General features: G+C 38.0%; 1 protein-coding gene across 9 annotated transcripts in view; it reads left to right on the top strand.

Moving 5' to 3' along the window:
- Positions 1-242: 242 nt before the first annotated feature.
- TCF12 (transcription factor 12) overlaps positions 243-17,062 on the top strand; it is a 158,672-nt gene continuing 141,852 nt past the window's right edge. For 2 of the 9 annotated variants that reach the window (XM_039723408.1, XM_039723402.1), the window contains exons 1-3: positions 244-384; positions 1,018-1,118; positions 1,903-1,975. In XM_039723408.1, the coding sequence (XP_039579342.1) occupies positions 1,044-1,118; positions 1,903-1,975 (148 nt within the window). In that variant the 5' untranslated portion in view covers positions 244-384; positions 1,018-1,043. Of the gene's footprint in view, positions 385-590; positions 673-1,017; positions 1,119-1,902; positions 1,976-17,062 lie in introns of those variants that run through there. The other 7 variants (XM_039723410.1, XM_039723406.1, XM_039723411.1 and 4 more) reach the window with 5 other exon arrangements.

Below are 17,062 nucleotides of genomic sequence, written 5' to 3'. Positions count from 1 at the left end.
GGTCTGTTCCCGCGGGGCGCGTGTTTCCCTGAGCGGCCCGAGGGGACTCGCTTCTCCCCATCTGCTGGGGCGTCCCGGCGCTGCGTCCGGGGCGAGGCGGGTGCCGGGGCGGCTCCCGGGGTGCCCGTGGATCCCCGCCCGCCCCGGCCGGGAGCGGCGCGGCGCGGCAAGGGTTAAGGCGGCGGCGCTCGGCGCGGAGGGATACGGAGCCGGAGCCGTGAACGTGGTGCTGAGGCTCTGTAAGCAAAAAAATGTCCGCCTGAGGGAACCCACAAGTTCCTTCCAGCGGGGGGGGAGCGCTCGGCTCGTCGCCTCCCACCCAGCCCGCGGCCCGCGCGCCGCCGCCGGCCCGGCCCTGGTCACCGGAGCGTACACGGGCAACGGGTAAGTGCGGGCGGCCGCGAGAAGTTGGGAGAAAGCGGCGGGGGGAGGGAAGCGGCGGCCGGGCGCTCGCAGGGGCAGAGGCGGCGGCGAGGGGACGGGGCCGCGGGCGCGCGGGCGGGAGGCCCGCCGCGGTCCCGAGCGCGGAGCGGCGGCCGCGGCCCCCGGTGGGTGGGTCGGGAGAGAGGGGGAGGGGGAGCCGGCACCGGCGGCGGGCGGTAATGCCGGGGCAGAGATGGCTCTGCTGAGGCTCGTCCGGCCCCGCTCGCCAGCCCCATTGTTGCGGGGACAGTGAGTCACTTAATCTCTCGCTAATTCTCCGGACCTCGCCGGGCCGCGGCTGTTTATTTGCTTTCCCTTGCCTGGGGGGGACTTAATTCCCGGCGGCCGCCCTTCTGCGGCGTGACCGTGCCTTGCTGGAGGTTGGGGGAGAAGTGGAATGAGGGAGAGGAGGGAGCCCGAGGAAACTTGACGAGAGTTGGGCAGTTCGGGGGAGCTGCGGCTGCCGATCCCCTGAGCCCGCCCGGCCCAGCGCGGCTCCCCGCGAGTCCCGGCGCGCAGGGACCCGAGGCCGCTCTGCGCCTGGGCCGGGGTCGCGCCGGGAAGTGCTGCCCGTGCCTCTCTCCCTGTGCCTAGAAAGGTGATCGCAGGAGCGGAGGAAGATGAATTCCCAGCAGCAGAGGATGGCCGCTATAGGAACTGACAAGGAATTGAGCGACTTGCTGGACTTCAGTGCGGTAGGATATTCTCTGAGGTCTTCTCGTGACTTACTCCGTGGTCGTGCGAAGTGAGGAGCAGGGGCAGCAGCGTGCAGGGCTTGGCTGGGTCTGCCTCAGCCAAGTTGGACACCTGAACTTTGATGTAATGTCTAGACTTCCAGATTTAATACTGTAATACCAGCTGGGTCAATTGGTTTAACTGGTTAAAATCAGGCTGACCCAGTGGTGGCATAATCTAATAATTAACATTGGTTAAGCTGGCATGTGGCACTGGTACCTTGGCTCTTGGGTGGGTTTTTTTTCCTTATTTAAACAAAAGAAAAATTATTTCCCATGATTAAAAGAAGTTATTAATTGATGGTCTTGGCTAAGAAAATTGTAGGTATTTTCTGTGTGTTGCTTTTACCATACCAAATAGGCTCCTGATTTTAAATATAATGGAAAACTACTGCATCTTAAGTGCTTTGTGCAGTGACTTTATACTTGCAGATCAGTAAGAAATATAATTTGAGTAAAAAAATGTGAGTCATGTAAGTATTTGAAATAGTCACAGTAGTAGTAGGTGTCCTTTTAGTTTGAAGTTGTTTGTGTTCATGTAGAAATGAGGTTTTGGTCCTATTAATAAATTGCAAGGAGTACTTCAGCTTATTGGTTTGGTGTGTCTAAACATGCATCTTGCATTGTTTTCAAGCAGAAATAGAAAAAAATTGTTTCCTATTAACCTTTTTTTCTGTTTGCATTAATAATTCAGCACAGACTTTGAAAGCCAACTAAAACATGTCTCTTTTTTCTTGTTTTGCAGATGTTTTCCCCACCTGTAAATAGTGGAAAAACCAGACCAACTACACTAGGAAGCAGCCAGTTCAGTGGATCAGGTAGGATGCATCCGAGATACAGTGTTCATCTCATGGCTCTAAATGTTTCAGTGTAGTCTCCATGTTCTCAGAGAATTGTAATCTCTTATTGGTGCATATTCTCATGAGATATTCAGATCAGTTAGAGATGTGCTGTTTTGATCTTTGTAGTGCGTTTTGTGAACTTTAACCATGGTTTTCCTCTCTGTCTTAGGCTATTAGCCACAGTACAGTGAGGTGTTGAGTGTCTCTAGCCATACTGATGTGCAAATTGTATATTTGTTGTATTAAAAATGAATGACTGTGTTGTTTTTGTTTAAGAAAATCAAGCCTAGATATTCAGTTGAAGAATTTCCTAGCCCCCCTGTATGAAGGGAGAAAACTTCTGTAAAATGCCAAATAGTTAAATACTCCTGACTCAAGGACATACTGTTTTTAAATGTAGTACTTAAGGAAAATGTGAGTTTAATACCATTTTCTAGTACTGTGTACCTCTCAAAGATTTGACAACTGGAGTTTTTTTGTGTTGAAACTTTATCCATCTGGAAAGCAAGTAACTGTATATTTACATGTTGCATGTGTTTTGTGACTTCAGTGTATTATTACATTATCACAGGGTCCACCTAATAGCTGTGTCAGAGACCTTTAAGCTAAGACTGTAATAGGAAATAAGTGCAATTTTAAAACAGATGCTTTGTGTCATTCCCTGAAGAGAGTACTTAGTACAAAAGACAAACCAAAGTAAGTTTTTTGATAAAACTTTTTATGTAGGTTCATCTTGTTTGAATACAGGTAAATGATATTTGCGATCCTATGGATACAACAAAGTGATGTTTGTGTTTTAGTTAATTAAAATAAGTGTTTAGAATGCCAGTAGAGAAGTGAAGTGTAGTGGCTTCAAGTGTTGCAGTGACATCCCCTGTTAGCCTTTAGGTTGTCAGGGCTGTTACTTTGAGAGTCCAAATGACACTGCATTTTAGTAACACTCAAGGATTTTTATTTTTAAAAGCATCCTAAAACTTCTCCATTGAGTAATTTTTCAAACTTTCCAGAGACTATCACAATTAATTTAATGAATGAAACTGTGTAGCAAATGTAATTGTTACATACTTGAAAAAGTCTTAGGTTTTCTCCTGAAATAAGTGATTCTCTTCCTCAGTGAAAGTACATCAGGTGTAAGTTAATGGCAATAGTAAGACAGCAAATCTGTCTTACAATGTAGTTAGTATTTAAATTTTTAAAAATAGAAATATTTAAGATAGTTGTTTCCCTGAAGCTTGTCTTAAAAGACATTTAGGCACCTAAAACTTAATTGTGGAGAGCACAGCCTGGGCATCTCATCCCACTTTGTCCTTGCTTTTCCTGAATGTGTAGAATGATTTTCTGTTGAATAATAAAGCTTTCATTTTTATGTAAGGTCTTAGAGCACTGCTAAGTAATGTGGCATGTCCTATTTGTAGTTAGTGCTTCCCTTTCTTCCCTTGGATATTTTAGAAAAAGAGAGAATGCCAGAATAGTTATTTCTTTGAGAGAAACAGTGTGACTCCTCGGATTTCTTTACCAATATGGTGTATCCTTGTATAAATACCAATCCTCAGTAGAACACTGCAACTGTCAGACAAGCTACAACCTCAGCTGAGTTCCCCTTGGAATGATAGTAGTATATATTTGTGGATTTTCATTAAAAACATTTCTACTTGTAGAAATTTACTAGATAGTGGATTATATGCCCTAATTCTGGTAATGTTATGAGCTGAGACTTGACCTAGGGTGATTACTCTGCAGGAGTGAGAGGTGACAAATTTCTTTATTAGTTGTTCTGGGACAGTGTTAAGTATTGTAGAAAAACTATGTCAAGATCAGTGATGAAGTACAGGCATTTAATTTCTAAGTACTTTGATTTAATTGTGGTCTTGGTATAATTTCAAATGTTTTGTGACTTCTAGGACAAACAAAACTTAAAGCTTTTTTTTTTTAGCTGACCAGAGATTGCCTTGTAAAGGGAAACGTGGAAAGAGGAGGTACTTATTCCTTTGAGCTATCTAGGACTGAAAATCACACAGTGTCCAGATTCCTAAAAAGTAGTTCTTTTTTCCTTTGGGCGTTGCTGCCTCTTACAGAGATTTTCAGTGGTTTTGGTGGCAATTAGAGAAGTGAAGCTTGCTTTAATATCTTTCCCATTAAGCTCAGTTTTATTTTTGTGATGTTTTTACAAGCATGCTAAAGGAAAGTGCTTTTTTTTTCTTAGATGGAGTAAGACTGTTTCATTGTTTTTTATTTTAGAGCCCCCTCTTTCAAATTTAAACTTAAAATAAACATCTGCAAAAACCTCCCCTCCCCCTCCAACCTGTCAGTGATTTGAGATTCAGCCTAATGGCCCCCATAAGTAGGTGAAGATCAATTGTATGTCTGCATGGCTCTTAACACTGTATATATCTGGGAAATCTGATTTAGAAGGAAGGAATGCTCATGATGCTTTTTTTCTCACCACCCAATGGTCCCTAGTTTAAAAGGACAAATTAGTTGCTGTTAAAGAATGGATAAGTTTTGGTTGTTTTTCGGGTGTGGCGTTGTGAAGCGTTGGAAATACTGGGGTGCATATTATTAATCCTGATGTAACAAGCTTGATTTGCTATAATTCTGCAAGACTTCTGTTGATTTATATTTTAGAAATATATGTGTAGTTGGATTGCATGAATAAAACAGCTAATACAACTGATCTGTAATTTGTCAGAAATTGCTGTCTTGGATTAACAGATGAACATTGTGTTTTGATTAAAAGATAGCTGGGGCAGGCTTGCTTTCTGCAGGTCAATCAGTTATGAATGAAAGCTGCAGATAAAATAAGTGAACTAATCTGATATATTGTAGTATATTATGACAGTAAGTCGTGTAAGCTGCTGATAAAGTCAAATAACTTGGTCAGACTGCTGGTGAAAATAAGCATATTGGAAAAGTAACCTGATATGTGAGCCAGTGAGTTAACCCACAAAACCCCTTGTCATACCTGCTGTACTTAATTCTTGTTTGAAACAGAACTTGTTATTCTTTTCTCCTCCCAAATCAACTTCTGAAGATGAAGCCATTTCTGTCTTAAAAACTGTAGTAGAAGGTGGCAAAGGTCCGAGATTTGATCTATTGGACTTTTTAATCAGGTAGTTTTCTTTTCTTTAGATTTTATATAAATTCCAAATCTTCTGTTGCTGCTGTGGCTGAAGGTAGTGTTTGTGATTTACAGTGACATTTTGTTGTTTTGCCTTTGTCTAAGCTACAACACATATACCAATACAAACCTGGATGGTTACTGATTTTTCCCATCACCCTTTATTTAATACAGTAATTCTATTAACAACCAGTCACAATATGCATGTGCCCACCATAGGCAATGGTAGTGCAATTTTCTTATGTTTTTTAGTAGATTTGATCTCAATCTCAGTTTTTCCTGTAACTGATTTTTTTTTTTTTAATCTCAGGTGTGGTACCTGAAAATAACTCCCTTTGGTGTTTTTTTTTTGTCTTTGGCAAAGAAGAGTAACTCCGAGGCAGTATTTTTCTGTGGCCTACCATTTTCAATTTAGTACCTTTTTTTCAGTGTACTAATAGCATTATTTATTGTTTTTGCACGTGGCTGTGCACAAGCATCAGTGAGGTATCAGTCAAAGAGATGAAGTAAGGTATTGTGGATGTATAGCAGAAAAGAGAGGTAAGAGTTCAAAGTAAGAGGTACAGTTTAGGAGCTAAGTTGTCAAAATATGACACCTCTCTTGCCTGTAAGATTCTTCTGAAGTTCATGAAAACTAAGTATGCACAATTGGGAGTGAACAGCTTGGGGCACAAATCTTGTGTCTACCCAGACGTTCCTCATACATGCAAAAACTTCTGAAGGTATCTATTTAGGTACTGTTTGTATTGGTTTGGTCCCTTTCATACAAATTCAAGAGACTGGCTGCCCTTTCCACGTGTCTCTGCTAATGTACTGAGTTTGTAAGGGGTGCACTGGATTGGGAGAGGCTGCTAATTAGTGACTTGATGCAAAGACCATTTAAGTTGATAGCCTGCCATTAACCTGAGTGTCCTTAAATTAGGGCCATGTGTCTTGAGAATGGACACAATGGGCAATTCTTGAGCAGGTCTCTTAACACCAAACAGTGTTTCCAAAATTAACAAAACCTGACTTTGTCAATCCTCTGTGCTGGTTAGTCTTCTGTTTAGAGATACATTTGACACCATTAGTAAGGGAAACTGAGTTTTGCTGTGTTTGCATGTAGAAAGGATTCTTTGAAAAAGTTAATCCTGTATTTCCAGCAACTTTTTCCTTAGATGAGAGCAGCAGTGGTCACTGTTACAGGCACAGCATCCAACCTCCAATCCCCATATAAATATTACTGGTTTGGGATGCAAGGAAGATCCTTGCTATGTTATTTCTGGATGGCTTCAGAAGATCTGGGATTGCAGTAGTGCCTTGTCCTTTCCTGATGTGGACCTAAGGATGGGGTACCTTCCACCATCAGCCTCCCCTCAGCCAGTAACTCTGGGTCTTGCCAAATTTTTCTGATCTACTCTGAGTGATGAGGAGTATTCAGATGCTTTGGATAGTGGTCTTAATGGCATGTGGAAGGAGCAGGATTTGAAATTTTGTATTTAGCCAGAAAGCAGATTTGATAGAAATGGAAATGTGAGGACTAAGGGTTTGGGAAAAGAGGAGGAAGAGCAGTATGAAGGGGATTCTTATGTATTTCTATGTCCTTTAATGTCAGCTGAGCTTGCAGTCTCCTCCTGTAAAACTTTAGTGTCTGCAGCTTTTGCTAAGTTTTAGCTTTTTTTGGGTTTATTTGTTTATGGTCTCTTTTTGATCTTTAGCAAAGGAATTTCATGTTAAAAGCTTATCATTCATACATGCTTGCCAAAGTTCCCCTTCCCCTCACTTCTTTCCAGCTGTCACACAAAGAGGATTTAACCCCTTAGGTGTTTTGCTGTCAAGTTGCTGTGACAGCTGTTTGTCTCAGGTAATTCTGCTTTATCCATAGCTGAGCCTGCAGATACCATTATATGAGTTTTTGTTAATCTACCCTATACTCTACCATTAACTTGGTAAACTATATTTTCCTGAAATTGCTAAAGGTATAGTGTAATTTTTTCAGGGCTGAGCATTATATGTATTTATGAAGAGAAGGTTGTTTAAGGCAGTAATATAATACCATACCACTTAGTAGGACTGAAGTTCGTGGAGGCTGTTTTTAAAATCAAAGCTGCACATAAACTGAAATAGTTTGCTAGGCTTCTTGAGCTGACCTCTCTTGACCATGGAGATGCAGTTCTGTTTGTTGCTCTATTGTGGAAGGTTTATCTTTTCAGGGAAATAGCATTGAGCATTTTCAGAACCACATAAAATTTATTTAAGTACCCGCAGAGTCAGATGTGATCTATGGGATATAATAAGTCTTCTATCTTAAATTTATTTCAAAGTAAATACTAATTTTCATACTTAAAAATGCAGTTTCAATAAATGACCGTATGAAATAAAGTATCTTCTCTGAAAACCTTTTTTTGCAGGAATTATCCAGTTCAACGTGTTAGCACTTCTTCAGGAAAATGTAGCAAAACTTGATTGGTTTTGTACAGTCTTCTGTGAGGAAGTCACTAGATTTGAAATAAAGAAATAAGCAAAGGCAGTATTTTTCTTTTGCATGTGAATTATTTGGAGATTGTTATTGAATATGCATAATTAATTCTAAATATTGTATTCACCTTTATCACTTTTCGCTATTGAAAATTATAGGAAAAGGCAGGAAATATTATCATTCTAAGGATAGGAATTTTATTTTTAATATCTGAGTTGTTTTTTTTTTCCCCTACATTAGATTGTAATGGGTACTCCTGCATTTTGTGGGTTTTGTTTACTTTTTGTTTATTTTTAATTAATTTGAAAATTTAGCAGTCCCCAGATCTATTGTATACCTCAACCTGATGATTTGGAGGTACTTTGTGGTACTTGATGGACTTTTAAAATGCTACAATGCATTATTTACTAGTTGTTGCAGGGCAAAGTTGTTTGTTTTTATATTTTTTTGTATTATGAGTCGAAGATGAGATAATGATAATTTTTTTTAATGTCTTGAATGAATGCCTTGTTTTTTCATCTGTAAAACAAAACTGTGTTTGTAAACACAACATTCAAAAACATAAAGGACGTACTTCTTTGGTGAAGATGTTAACTGAATACCAAGAATGACCAGAAAGAGTAGCTTTTGTTATATTTATAATATCTCACTGTTTTCAGAGGATAATCAGGCTAAAAAGTACCAAATCAATCTTCAGGACTTTGTTAGATTCTTGTGTACTAGAGATGTGATTTCTTATTTTTTTTAAGTAAAGGGCTGAAATTGGTTTGAAATACATAAACTTCATGTAATGCAGAAAAATCTTGCTTGACCACACCAGAGTAATTGTTGCTGGTGTGTTAAAGTAGTATTTGGAATGGAGGGGTGAAAAAGACTTGACTAAAAGTGTTTACTTTGCAGCCCTGACAAATGCTGTCTGTGAATGGTAGTAAAGCCTTAGCATAAAACTAAGGAAAGTTTATCTTGGACAGAAAAGTTGTACATTTCATATTAGCGCTATGGAAGTGCCTTTTAAAAATGGTCCAAAAAATGTACATTTTTATTACAGTAGCAATTTCTTGCTAAGTGGAATACAAGTGTTTTGTTGTTTTGGTTTTTTTTTAATGTAGAGCTGACAATTTGCATTTATTTTTTTCCAGAAGTAACTTTTGTTTATTGCAGTGGATTTCTTGCTCCTGATCTTCTAGAGAGGTTGTCTATATTTGTAAGCATGTGAGGTATTGGGTACACTATTCAAGTTTGCTTTGTTTTGGTAGCAGATTTTGTTGGTTTTCTTTCTGTGCCAATTGTAGTTACAGAGCCGGTGGTGTCTCTGTGTCTTGATCAGGTTGTTAGTTGTGTGGACTTCTAGTAAAAGCTGAACCACTTCTACTTTGCTTTTCACGAGCAAAACTGTAACACACATTTTGTGGTTAGGTTGTCTCTGGAGGAGATCTTTGCTGTTGCTGAAGCAGTGGTAACACAACAAAACTTATGTTAGGCTGAGCTGGACTTTTATGTTGAAGTGTGTTCTCAGCCATATTTGTGAAAGTTACATTTTAGGTGGTGTATTCTTTTCCTCCTTTTTAAATATAAAGATGAGTATGCTGTGCTAATGGTTAGAAAAACGTACCTAGTTAATCAAAATCCAAATTTGGCTGTTTCTAGTTGTGTACATTTTGCAGGTGAAATGCAATGACTATTGGACCATAAATGTGTAAGTTCTGTGTGTTAAATTAAATTGAGTTTAAAACGTATTTTACCCTTAATTCAGTATAAACAAAAATCCAGAGGTATTTTTAGTCTTCTGTAGGAGAATGGAATTCACTGTGTATATTTTTATTTTTGTTTACTTGAATGCAAAATACTATTGTCTTGGTTGTTATCCCAAGAGCGATTGTGGCTACCCTATGAAATGATTAAATCAGACAGCTTTGCTTGTAGGACAAACATTTTTCATATTGTGGTGTTGCGACCATTTCCAATGCGACACCTATCCCGTTGCAGTTCTTTATGCAGCAACTTCATGAGTCATAATCCTTGCAAAAGAACACAGCTTAAAATAATCACTGATTGTTTCTTTGCAATTCTATTCACTGCCCATTGCAAATAAATAAGAGCGGAAACTACAATATCATTTAATCCTTCAGTGTTTGCTTTTGACGTGCAAAGTATTCTCTTGTAATAGAGAAGTAATCCATGAGGAGGGTAGCTGCTCTTTCATCTTCCTGAATGCTAAATGAAGCCAAGGCTTTTATGAAGAGATGGTGATTTAATGAAGATGACCGAGTTTTTGAGTAATGAAAAGCTTTTGTGTATTTCTAAAAATGATGTCTGGTGCTTACTACTGTAGAGCTCAAATGGCTGTATTTTGTAGTATGTCTTTGCAAGATTAGTGCTTGTGATGCTTAATGCAAGGGGATTGAATAGAATGGTAATGCAAAATTTTTTCCCTTAGCTGGATTTTATAAAACAAATGCACATTTCTGCCAATTTGTATATAAATGCATGTCATGTCTGGCATGTGTTCTCTACTCTGTGCAATACTTTTATTTTGGTAACCTTGAAAATATCTCTGATATCATATTCCCTTGCCAGAGGACCGTAATAAGCACACCAAAAAAAATGGAGCATAAACTTTGTCAATGCTACTTATGACAGGAACATCTGAATTAGATACTTGTATTTGTAAGATGTTGAATTTAAAAGCTCCTCAATTAAAAAACTCCCTCCAAAAATACCCAAACAAAACTGCAACAACAACATGAAAAAATACAAACCAAAAAACCCAATACAAAAGCCTAAAAAACCTCACAAAAATGCAAACCCCTATAAATGACAAACTAAACTAAACCTCCCCATATTTCTTCCTCTTTCAGCTGTTTATTTTATTAGTTTATTTGCAATACTTTTTTAACAATCTGCAATATTATGACTTGCAAAGCAAGTCAGATAATGCTCGATACTTCAAAAGAAAGAAGAGAGCGGCTCTAAAGAATGCAAGACCATATCTTCTCCAGCATATACACCCAACAGTCTTACCAGGCCTTCAGGATGTAAGTGCTGCACAGTACAACCAGAAGGAATCTTAAAAGGGGCTAAACTATTTTAGGCATTGTCAGAAACATAGAGAATGCAGCCATGTTACAGTTTTCATTGTGTACGGGAAAGATAGAGCTGATCACCTGGGGTGAATGAACTTAGGTGAGCAACAACAGGCAGGGTTTTGTCTGTTTATGCAGACAAAGTGTATGTAACTGTCACAATAGGTTTTGAAAACAAACGTTATAAAAGTGCAGAAATAGATAAATAACTTACATTTCCTTCTGGTGTTTTTTAATGGCTTGAATTAGTGGCTGGTCCCGGTGTAGTAGTATACAAATGCTCACAAGTGTAAGAGTGATGTGTATGGGGTGTTTAAAACTCGACGTGTTTGGTGATTAAAACTCAAGATGTCAAGGATAGTCTTATGAATACTTTTCTGGGTAGGAGGTGAAGCATTGTAAGAGATTGTTTGGGTTTTTTTGTAGAGCAATGTAGTAAAACCAGAGTTTGTAGCCACTTGTGTCTGTTATACTTATTAAACTCACTTTATTTCAAGATACTTGCTGCGTACTGAATAATAGTTTCAATAATTTGCTTCTTTGCTATGTGCTGACCTTTCCCTTTTCCTTTATCCTCATCCTGTTAGGGGAACTTTGCACCAGAAAAGGGGTAAATGCCTGAATACAGGAGATGGTGTTTAATGCAGTTCATATTCTATGCTAATGACAATACACTTTTTGGCCTTTGAATAGTCTAAATTTGTTTAATAAGGTGAATGGTAATTTTTCTCCCAGAGGCACCAGTTTATAAGCAGGGAACTTAAGTGAACTATCATGAACCCCCCCTGCTTTGTACCTTGCATTCCTGCAAGTGCTAACTGGCATGTGTGTGACAGTGCCACTTGTGCTGCAGCGAGCGCTCCGGCGGAGTTTGGCCATCTCTCATGAGTGTGTCACAGGTTGTCTCTGAATTGGATCCTGGAGAACATGCTGTTGCCATAGCAATGGAAGTCCTTCTGAAGGCAGGATTCCTGGCAGAGCTTTTGCATCTCCTGAAGTGCTTGGTGCATTGATCTGAAAGTACCTTGTCAGTATTAGCACATGGCTGGAGTAAAAAGAGCGGGAAGCAGAGATTTCCTTGAAATACATTATTTGCTTCTTTGGTTGGTTGACCCCAATATTCATAAAGCTACAGCTTTTTAAAATCTTATTCTGTGAACTTTTTGTGTATTTAACATATGTAGCTTGAATGCACTAAGAGATTGAATGGTTCTAACAGCTAACCAGTGTTTATTGCCAAAGTATCACTGTCTGAGTTTCCCACACTACTCCTCCCTTTTTGTACCTGGAAGAAATATTTTTTGAAATTTCCTCTGTTGGTTTGGGTAGTGCAAAACAGTTAGGAAATTACACTGCTTCATTCATCATCCTTTTCTCATTAATGTTTTTGTTTTTTATAAGTAAAATGGTTGTCTTGCTACCATATTATTTATAAATGTGACACTAATGGGGGAAAATCACTTACAGAGGTGTAAAGTTCTGTACTTATTCAGAAAATATACCTTACATACGATCCCCTTTTCAGCAAATTTAGCTATATCTTTGTATATAAATACTTCCTCCCCAGACTGTAGTTACCAAATGTTGTTTTCAAATTAAGAAAAGTTATTAATTTCTTGTGTCACCTTAGATAATACAGTTTTTGGGTTTTTTTAATATGTGAAGTTTTCCATCAAGATGAAATGTGGGAAATCAGAGACAATTTTTAGAGCTCTAGGCAGCCATAATATCAATTTCTGCGTGTGCTGTCAGGATGGAGTTCATTAATTTTTTGCTTATTTAAGAAGATAAAAAAAAATTAAATCTGAAGAATTGAAAAAAGTGGATTTTTTAAAGTTTGGAGACAATGTGATTAACACCGTACAGCGTATTATTTTATGTGGACTGGGACTTCCATGTGTAAGTATTTCTTTTTTACTGAAAGAGCTTCTAGAGGAGATGAGTTCTGAAGTTATCCATTTAGCTTGCTCCATCCTTTACATCTGTTTATGTAACATAGTCTTTAGCTGCATCACTTTCTCTGAAATAGATAAAAGTGAAAATTAAGCAGAAACTTCATTCTTCTTTTTTCTCCTTCCAAGTGAAATTAAGGAAGAATGAAATAAAGAATACTTGTACTTGAGAAGAACTTTCTGCCGCTGCAGCAGATGTTTGCATGTGCCATACTCAAGATCCCTAGACTGGGTCTTGTTTTTCAGTCCCTGTCTGGCCTTGCCCCTTTGTCAGAGCAGGAAAGCAGCATAGCTCCAGGTTGGCTTGGCCTTGGGAAGCGTTGCTGAGCTCTGAGCAGTTCAGGCAGGACTTGTTACTTACAGTTTCTACATGGGTTTGCCTAAGCTGCATAGACAAGCTGTGGTGTGAGTGGCCTTGGCGTGGGGACCAGGTACTGTACCAAGGAGAGGTCAGCACTGATCACAAGGAGAGCATGAACCAAGGGAATCAGACTCTGCAAGGTGTCTGCTCGTTGTTGTTTTCCCCTTTTAAGCAAATTTAATGCTGCCTCAGCAGATGTGTGTCCTAAAGCTCTGCACTATCCTGGGGAACGCACATAGCATTAATGACCCAAGTATCCTCTGACTGTTGTGCCAGTTGGTCTCAAGTCACGTTTGGGAATAAAAGATCTTTCACAGCTCCAACAAATGTTCTATTTGTGTGTCCTTTTAGCCTTTGAGTCAGTACTGATTGAGTAGGCACTGTTTTTGGGATTGTGGCAGTAGGGTCACTGGCATACATTGAGATAAGCTCATTGTGTTCTGCTCATATGTAAGTGTGTATAAATACTGGCCTGATTTTGTCAGGCTTAACAAAGATAGCATTTTAAATGAGTTTAGTATGAGAAGTTAGGTATTTATCTTTTTTAGTTCTGAATCTGAAATAGTTTTATACTTGTGTGACTAATCCTTGAATGAAAGGCACAAATAATTTAATTAATATAACAAGCTTCCATATTGAAATATTAAATGCTTTTCAATATTCTGTGGTTTTATAATCTATGCTATTGTTGTATTGGATCTGTTAGATTATAGCAGCATGATATACTGAATAATGAACAAAACACATAAATTCTTGAAAAGTGATTTTATTTTTGTCTAAATGACTTTTAATTAATATCTAAAAATTCAATAAGAATAGCAGAATCCTAGGAAATGTTATTACTCACCTTCTACTTAGTGCTGTTATTTTTGTAAAATTTTGTAAAAAGTTAAAGCAGGCTTTTAATCTCCATTAAAAGCTTTTGTCAAGGTTTTATCATTGCATAGTGAAGAGAAGATATTCTTGAGTTTTAGAGGATGTAACAAAGAGGCAGAATTTCTGTTCCTGTTTTGCTACATCGTTGAGGAACTGGCTTTTTTCCGATTTCCTCAGCTCTAAAATGAGGGCTAGTGTTTACACTGTAGTGCAGACAAGAAATGTTTTTGAACTTACTCAGTTAATGCAAATGGTGGTCTTGGAATGGGTTAATATCAGTAACCTCATATGACCTAAGCAGAGTTAAATTAGCTTGCACTGTTTTCAGTGTCAATATTCACTCCCTACTTTTGTTTTTAGTTTGATGTCTCTGCTTGTTTAATTCAATCTTTTACTTATGTTGTTCAAATTTTGGTTGGCGGTTTTTTTTTTTCAATTCAGTTCTTGCTGTGTCTACTATACAGCTTCTTTAATGTAGACTCTGTTATTTAAAAATGTGGAAATGCAAATTTCAGTCTGGGGCTCATATCAGCATTACAGAAACTGTTTCAGCACACCTTCACAGATTACATATACGTCTCATTTCTGTAAATTTTATTTGAATCTTTTCCAAATAAGAAAACACAGATACATTTGCCGAAATTTCTTCAAGGAAGAAAATTTCTGGTCTAAAAAGGTTTCCTGATACATAAACAGAAAACAACCCTGTCCATAGCTATCCTTTGCATTTAATGGATTAAATTCACTTTGACAGCTGGATATATGTACCAGTGTCTAGCCTATGGCCATGATCTAATAATCATGGATATGGTAACAAGTCGTCGAAAAAGATTCAGTAATCAAGTGGGTTTTTTGACAAAACCTACTCTGACTGAAACAAGAGATGAGGCTGTGTTAAATGTGGCTGCATTTGCTACCCTGTCTGGATTCTAAGTACTTAAAAAATATCCTTTGTGTTGTTGTAGACAGAACCTATGCTCTAACAGCAATGGAAAAGCTGATTGTGCTACAACAGATTGTGTCTTAAAGTTAGGAAACAAATTTGATTTAACCGAATGATCATGAAGAACTTAGTTTCAAAACAATAATTTCTGCTTCCCCTGAAGTGCTTTTTAACTTGTTTGCTTCTTCTGCCATAAAAATGGTTGTATATCATTAAATGATATATGGAGCCTTTTGTGAAATAGATGATTTTTATATCATAATTCTGGTATGTGAGGGTAAGTTTAAGAAGTACTGATGAGTAAATACATGTCAAAGGGAAAGACTTCAAGCGCTACAGATATTTTAGAAACAAATACTTCACATATTAACAGTGTACTTTGGTCTCAGTACCATTTGATTAGTGAAACCTGTTTTGTAAATAAATACTCTTTAAGAGCAAAACAGTGTCTTGGCCCTCAAACAATTCTTTGAAACTCAAAATTCAACTACCATGTTTTGCCAAAGTAGTCTGTTGTGACTCTTGTTTATATTTGATTCTAGCTTTCGGGGGAAAAAAAAAAAAGCTGCTTTACATCCTGTGAACCTCATGAAAATCAACCAGGTTGGGACAAAAGCAAGTGATCCAAATATTGTAGCTTTGTTACCCCTTCTTTTAATCTTAAATGGAATTTCTGATACAGCTAGTCGTAACAATATTTTAGAAAACACTGAAAGGGGAAAGAGTGCACATGAATTTAAGGAATTAAAAATTTCTTTAAGAAGGTGAACTAAGTGTTGACCCCAATTTATGGATTTAATTTCAGCAGCTTCTGAATGTGATACTGTGTGGGTTTTGGTGTGTTTTTTTTTTTTTTGTTTGTTTGTTTGTTGTAATTAATGTAATTAATCCCATCTCTTTGTAATTCAAGAAATTTGAGGTACTTATTTTAAAACTTCACTTTTTTTTTTTTTTGTTTGTTTGTTTGTTGTAATTAATGTCTGGTTTCCCATCTCTTTGTAATTCAAGAAATTTGAGGTACTTATTTTAAAACTTCACAGCAGCCTTTATGAGAAGTAGGATGTTTACACTGAAGCAAGTATTTATGGAGACACAGAAAGCTGGGGAAATCAGGAAGCACAGGTATTTTTCAGGGAAGCCCATAATATTATCTGGTTGAAACTTAGTGTGGGAAGGTTATTTGCTTTGTGCCTGATGCCCAAGAAACTTTGGAGTTTCTTATCTTTTCAGTTCTTGCTAGTGTGCAAATTATACATTTGATTCCTGCCTGTTATTATTGTAGATAGGATTTTTTTTTCTCCAACTTGTTTTTGAAGAATATGTGTCTTTAAGTGGTAGTGAAACAGAATATGAAGTCAGCTTTCATGTTTATTTTGGTATGATTGTGTTATCCAAAAATGGAAAACAAATCTTAAGAGCATCAGCATGTGTAAAGAGGAGTGTCCACCTTTGAAGCTGGGAATAAAGAACTACTGTGCTCTCAGGTTCTTCATGCAGATGGCCACATCCACTCCATGTGATTACTTTTGTCCACAAACAGATTTTGTAACTGGTTAAGGTCGTTGAGGATGTCTTTCTTCTGAACTTGATGTGAGTACTTCTTAATTTCTGAATTAATTATTTTAAAAACAAACTTACTTTTAAATTCAAAGGCAAAAATAAAGAGGAGGTGTAAGAATTACTGAGTTTCATAGCAGTTTGGTGGTGGTGCTGCTTCTGCTGGTGTTAGTATTGATAAAATGGCTAATCTAATTGCCATGGGGTAGCAAGGAAAACAGCTTGCTTTACTTGGGGTAGATTGGAATTTGGATGTTCAGCTGAAGTTTGTTAATTTTTAGATTTTATTTGGTCATTTTCATTATCCAGGGTTTAGTTTCATCCATATGGATAATACAATTAGCTGTTTCTAGGTGTGTGTGATTCCTCCAGGCGTTTGTAGGGGATGAACCAAAGGAATGCCAGTCCTGAGCACTGTGTTTTGTGTTGGTTTCCAGTTAGGCTTTCTGACATCTGTTGATAGAGAAATGCCCAGGGACAATTCAGTAATTTTCTCATTCATTGCTGTTGCTGGTGGTGTAACTTTAATTTTTTTTTTTTTAAATGGAGATGTCTTGAACAAGGGAAGAAAGTGGGAAGAAAAAAAAGAAAGTATGGGGACATAAATATTAAGAATAATGTCTGTGTTCTGGAGTACAGTTTAATTCACTTTTACTGTAAGGACATTCTTCAAGAATCCCTCAAGATTGTTGTAATCACCTTTGAGTTTTAAATA

Source organism: Passer montanus, unplaced genomic scaffold (assembly GCF_014805655.1).
Source record: "Passer montanus isolate IOZ18808 unplaced genomic scaffold, ASM1480565v1 scaffold5, whole genome shotgun sequence".
NCBI lineage: Eukaryota > Metazoa > Chordata > Aves > Passeriformes > Passeridae > Passer > Passer montanus.
The sequence above is the reverse complement of the archived record's forward strand: the minus strand, read 5'-3'. Positions and strand labels throughout refer to the sequence as shown.